Source organism: Fukomys damarensis, unplaced genomic scaffold (genome assembly GCF_012274545.1).
Source record: "Fukomys damarensis isolate Sample0158 unplaced genomic scaffold, DMR_v1.0_HiC HiC_scaffold_27, whole genome shotgun sequence".
Lineage (NCBI taxonomy): Eukaryota > Metazoa > Chordata > Mammalia > Rodentia > Bathyergidae > Fukomys > Fukomys damarensis.
In genome coordinates, this window is record NW_022900939.1 from 2,652,106 (window position 1) to 2,656,595 (window position 4,490).

The 4,490-nt window shown below is 43.3% G+C and overlaps 1 protein-coding gene across 1 annotated transcript; it reads left to right on the top strand.

Annotated features, from left to right (window-relative positions):
• The first annotated feature begins 1,408 nt into the window (after positions 1-1,408).
• LOC104868442 (olfactory receptor 5B2) lies at positions 1,409-2,353 on the top strand. The gene has a single exon (XM_010633199.1). It carries the CDS (start codon positions 1,409-1,411, stop codon positions 2,351-2,353), a length of 945 nt encoding a protein of 314 aa, XP_010631501.1.
• The last annotated feature ends 2,137 nt before the right edge of the window (positions 2,354-4,490 follow it).

Genomic DNA, 4,490 nt, shown 5'->3' on the forward strand with positions numbered 1-4,490 from the left:
AAGTTGCAGCTGCCACAACCACCTCCATGGAGGAGAGCGAGGCCCTGAGGCCCCGGAGAGCACAGAGAATCACAGAGGTCCTCATGTGGGGAAGGGAAACTTCAAGTCACCTGCCACCAAAGCCCTGAGTGTCACCGACCTGGGTCAAACTTCATCACAATCATTGTTCCATCCTAGTAAGAGCCTGAGAGCCGGGACTCATCAGGATGTGCTTTACACCCATCGTTGTACTGTCCTTAGTTACTTTTCCATTCTCACAATAATGCCTGAAAGTCCGTCTCCTTGCTCTGTTTATTGTGCAGATGGCAAATCATGTTCAGTGCAGTCCGTGGAGGACTCACAATGTCTGGGAAGTAAGGGTGCAGCTGACGCGTGTCTCTCAGAGAATAAACTCTCTGCTCTGCTGTATCCGCTGCTCCTCCCTCCCTGGGCTCCCATGCACCAGGACGCATGCTCCACCCCAGTGACCTCCCCACACCCCCTGTGCCCAGAGAGGAGCCATGAGGGTCAGGAGTCAGCTCCTCTCCAATTTGATCAACAGCTGGTGCTGATAAGGATTCACTATCAACAGGGGGAGGTGAGCTGCTGATAAGCACTAGGAGACAGGGCAGAAGATTCCAGTTTCACTCAGGACCTGTTAACACACTGAGGTATTTTGTCTTTGAAGAATTGATCATTTCGTGGTTTTTGTGTTTGTGGATACTTTTAGCTCCTGATGAAATTAACACATAACCGTTAAGTCAGTTCACTACAAAAAACTCAAGACTGACTTTGAAAGAAAGGAAAAATTGAGTAATTACAGATTCAGTTAATTTCATCAGTCTCGAACTCACTTCCAACCCTCAGCCCTCAAGCCCAGTCGGCATAGGTCACGGTCCAGGGTGGGTGCAGAGCAGAGGTTGCCGTTTCACAGCTGTGCAGTGAGAATGAGCCACCCCCGCTCTTGTGATTCATAGTTCATGTGAGAGACAACAAATCCAAAGCACAGCGACACTGGGGACACAGCGGTGTCCATCTGACGTGGCCGGACAGGTTTAAAGTAGGAGAGCAACTTGACGGTGTCAGAGTTTCCCGTGCTCAGGAGGAGTGGATCTGCTCACAGACCCATCCACAGAATTACTGGTGGAGTTACTGTAGTGAAACTTTTGTATTTCATTTTACAAATTTAAGCTTTTCAGATGACATAGATGATCCAGTAAATTTTTAAGAGTTTAAACCTATAAAGCTACATACAATTAACAGAATCAGCTGTGTTTTCAAGAAAATACTTTTGGAGAATCTTCATATTCAAACTCCTGTAACATTACCTATGACATTTGGTTCTTGTACTTTCTGATTTCAGTTTCTTCATGTTTCTCTATTTTCTTTATCACTGCTGCAGCTCATGTAGAGGTTCTGGACAGCACCGATGGAGAACAGGACAGAGGTGACCAAGTTCCTCCTCCTAGGACTCACCGATGACCCACACCTGCGGCTTCCCCTCTTCATCACCTTCCTCCTCATCTACACCATCACCGTGGCTGGGAACCTGGGGATGCTCCTGCTGATCCTCCTGGACCCTCGTCTGCACACTCCCATGTACTTTTTCCTGGGTAACCTGTCCCTTGTGGATTTCTGTTACTCCTCAGTTGTGACTCCCTCAGTCATGGCTAGGCTTCTTACAGGAAACAAGGTCATTTCCTACAATGCCTGTGCTGCACAGATGTTCCTCTTTACAACCCTCATTTGTGTGGAAAATTATCTGTTCACTGCCATGGCCTATGACCGCTATGCAGCAGTGTGCAAGCCCCTGCACTACACCACCACCATGAGGAGCAGTGTGTGTGCGGGTCTCGTCATGGGCTGCTATGTCCTTGGTTTCCTGAATGGCTGTGTCCACACTGGGGAAACCTTCAGTCAGTCCTTTTGCAGCTCCAATATGATCCATCACTTTTTTTGTGATGTCCCACCAGTCATGGCTCTGTCCTGCTCTGACAAACAGGTTAGTGAGCTGGTTCTTGTTTATGTCGTGAGCTTCCATATCTTTTTTGCTGTTCTGGTTATTTCAACATCCTACATCTTCATTTTTCACACCATCCTAAGGATGCACTCAGCTGCAGGACATCGCAAGGCTCTGTCCACCTGTGCTTCCCACTTCAGTGCCATTTCCATCTTCTACGGTGCTACAATGTTCATGCACCTGCAGCCCAGCTCCAGTCACTCCATGGACACTGCCAAAATCGCCTCTGTGTTCTACACCGTGGTGATCCCCATGCTGAACCCTCTGGTCTACAGCTTGAGGAACAAGGAGGTCAAGAGTGCATTCTTAAAGGTCAAGAGTGCATTGATTTGTTGGATGTCCAATAAGGTATAGGATTTTCATTGTAACTTTGCGAGTTGAACCATTTCTTGGTTAATTCTTTAAATACTTCTCCAAGAATGGTGCTATATTTGGGGGCGTATATTAAAATTAAATTATTGAAGTAATTCTTTCACTTGTGCAAAAATCTTTTGAGGTAAAAAGCCAACTGTATCCAGAAGTAAATACTAATGCTTAAAATATCTCTATATGTCCTGCCTAAACCATGCTTGCAGATGTTATTCTACGCGTGTGTACACAGGTGTTCTTTTTTAGACCTCATGACAGTGAAAATGTGTGTACAACACGCTTTCTCATAAATAGAAGCCATGTCCAGCAGGGTCTCACAGTGACAGCAGAAGTGGATGCGGTGGGTTTCATCACACACAAATATCACGTGTTATTGGTGGCAGTTAATATTATGTCTTCATTTGTTTGAATAATGAGATGCTCAGATAGCCAGGAAACATTTTAAACTTTTTTTCTGTGTCTGTGAGTGTTTATAATGTGTCTGCTATTTAAAGCAGTGGTTTAGTAAGAAGATTGTCTTCTTCATTGGGGGAAATTGCACAAAAAATTCAAGAGAGAGCAAGTGCCATCTCTCTCTCTCTCTCTCTCTCTCCCCCATCTCTGTCCTTGAGGACATTTCCCTTCTGACACTTCAACACAAGTTAATGACCTGCACCTCTTCTTGGTCTTCAGTCCCCACACTCGCACCAGGCCCACCCCTACCTGTCAGACCCAGTGAACCCCTGGCAGCCTTGTCCTTAGGACAGCTGAGGGAACTTCCAGGACTCCACCACCTCCTGTCATATACCACAGTGACCCCCCAATGCAAGTCCTCCTCCATGTCTATATCTGTTCTGCCAATTCTGATTTTCTTGAGAACCACAAATAAAGCAGTCCTGTTTAGGGCTAAGGATTTAGCTTAGTGTTTCCACTGCTCTAGGTTAATAATTGTTTCATGTAATAGAGTACAATTTTGGCTAAGATTTCTTCAATTTCTTATGATATTCTTTTTTCTCATTGAATTTATTGGTATGTTTCATGTATACAGTACAGTTACATTCATCATTGGGATCTTGTTCTTATGATATTGTTAGGGTGTTAATTTGAGAAAACATGCAAATTAATAACCCAGTCGCCACTTCAACAAAACAAAAAAAAAAATACCTGAATGACAAAGAAAGTTGGAGGGAGGGCAAAGAGAGAGAGGAAGGAAAACAGAGGTAGGAGGAGCAGAACAGGAAGTGAGAAACAGAAAAGGACAAATAGAGAGTTAAAACCTCACAAACAAACAAACTATTGGTGTAATACATTCATTCAGCATAAGTTCAAAAAGTACTCTTCCCCACCAAGGAAGCAACCAAGAGATTGAAGACCTGGAGAATGGTAGAAAAATACCTGAGAACTATACTATTTAGAAGGATGTAATCTCCTGAGTATACAAGGACTTCAAAATAGCCAATAACAAAAACAAATAGTCTGATTAACAATACTGAACAAACTAAATACACATTCCTCTAAAGAAAACATACACAGGACCAGTGTTGTTTGAAAACTGCTCATTTTCACTGCTGAAAATTAAATCCAAAGCACATTTAGACCTCTCCTAAGATCCGAGAAATGGCTTTATTCAAAAGATTGAAGAGAGCCTTGAAGAACATGGAGAAAAGGGAAGCTTACACACAGTTGTCTGTAATGCAAATGGACACAAAAATTACCGAAATCTAGAGACATATTCCTTAAAAAGTAGGAGTAGGAAACCATCAACAGAACTAAGAGACAACCTACAATGGAGGAAAAAAATTCTTACCAGCTGCTCCTCAGACAAAGGACTATTATGCAAAATAAAGAACTCAAAAAATAAGCCCCCCAAATATACAGACCTGATTCAAAAATGGGCATCTGAAATGAACAAACATTTCTCAGACAAAGAAATAAAAGCATCAAGTAAATATATGAAAAAAATGCTCCATATCACTAGTTATTTGAGAGATGCAGATGAAAACAACACTGAGATTCCATCTCACCCAGAAAGAATGGCTGCTATCAAGAAATCGACCAATAACAAATACTGGCTGGGTTGCGTGGAGAAAGAAAACCTTCTCTGTTGTTGGTGGGAATGCAGACTGGTGCAACCACTGTGGAG

Excerpts from the sequence above, each read along its gene's own strand:
- LOC104868442 (XM_010633199.1), top strand. The coding sequence starts at position 1,409 with ATGGAGAACAGGACAGAGGTGACCAAGTTCCTCCTCCTAGGACTCACC.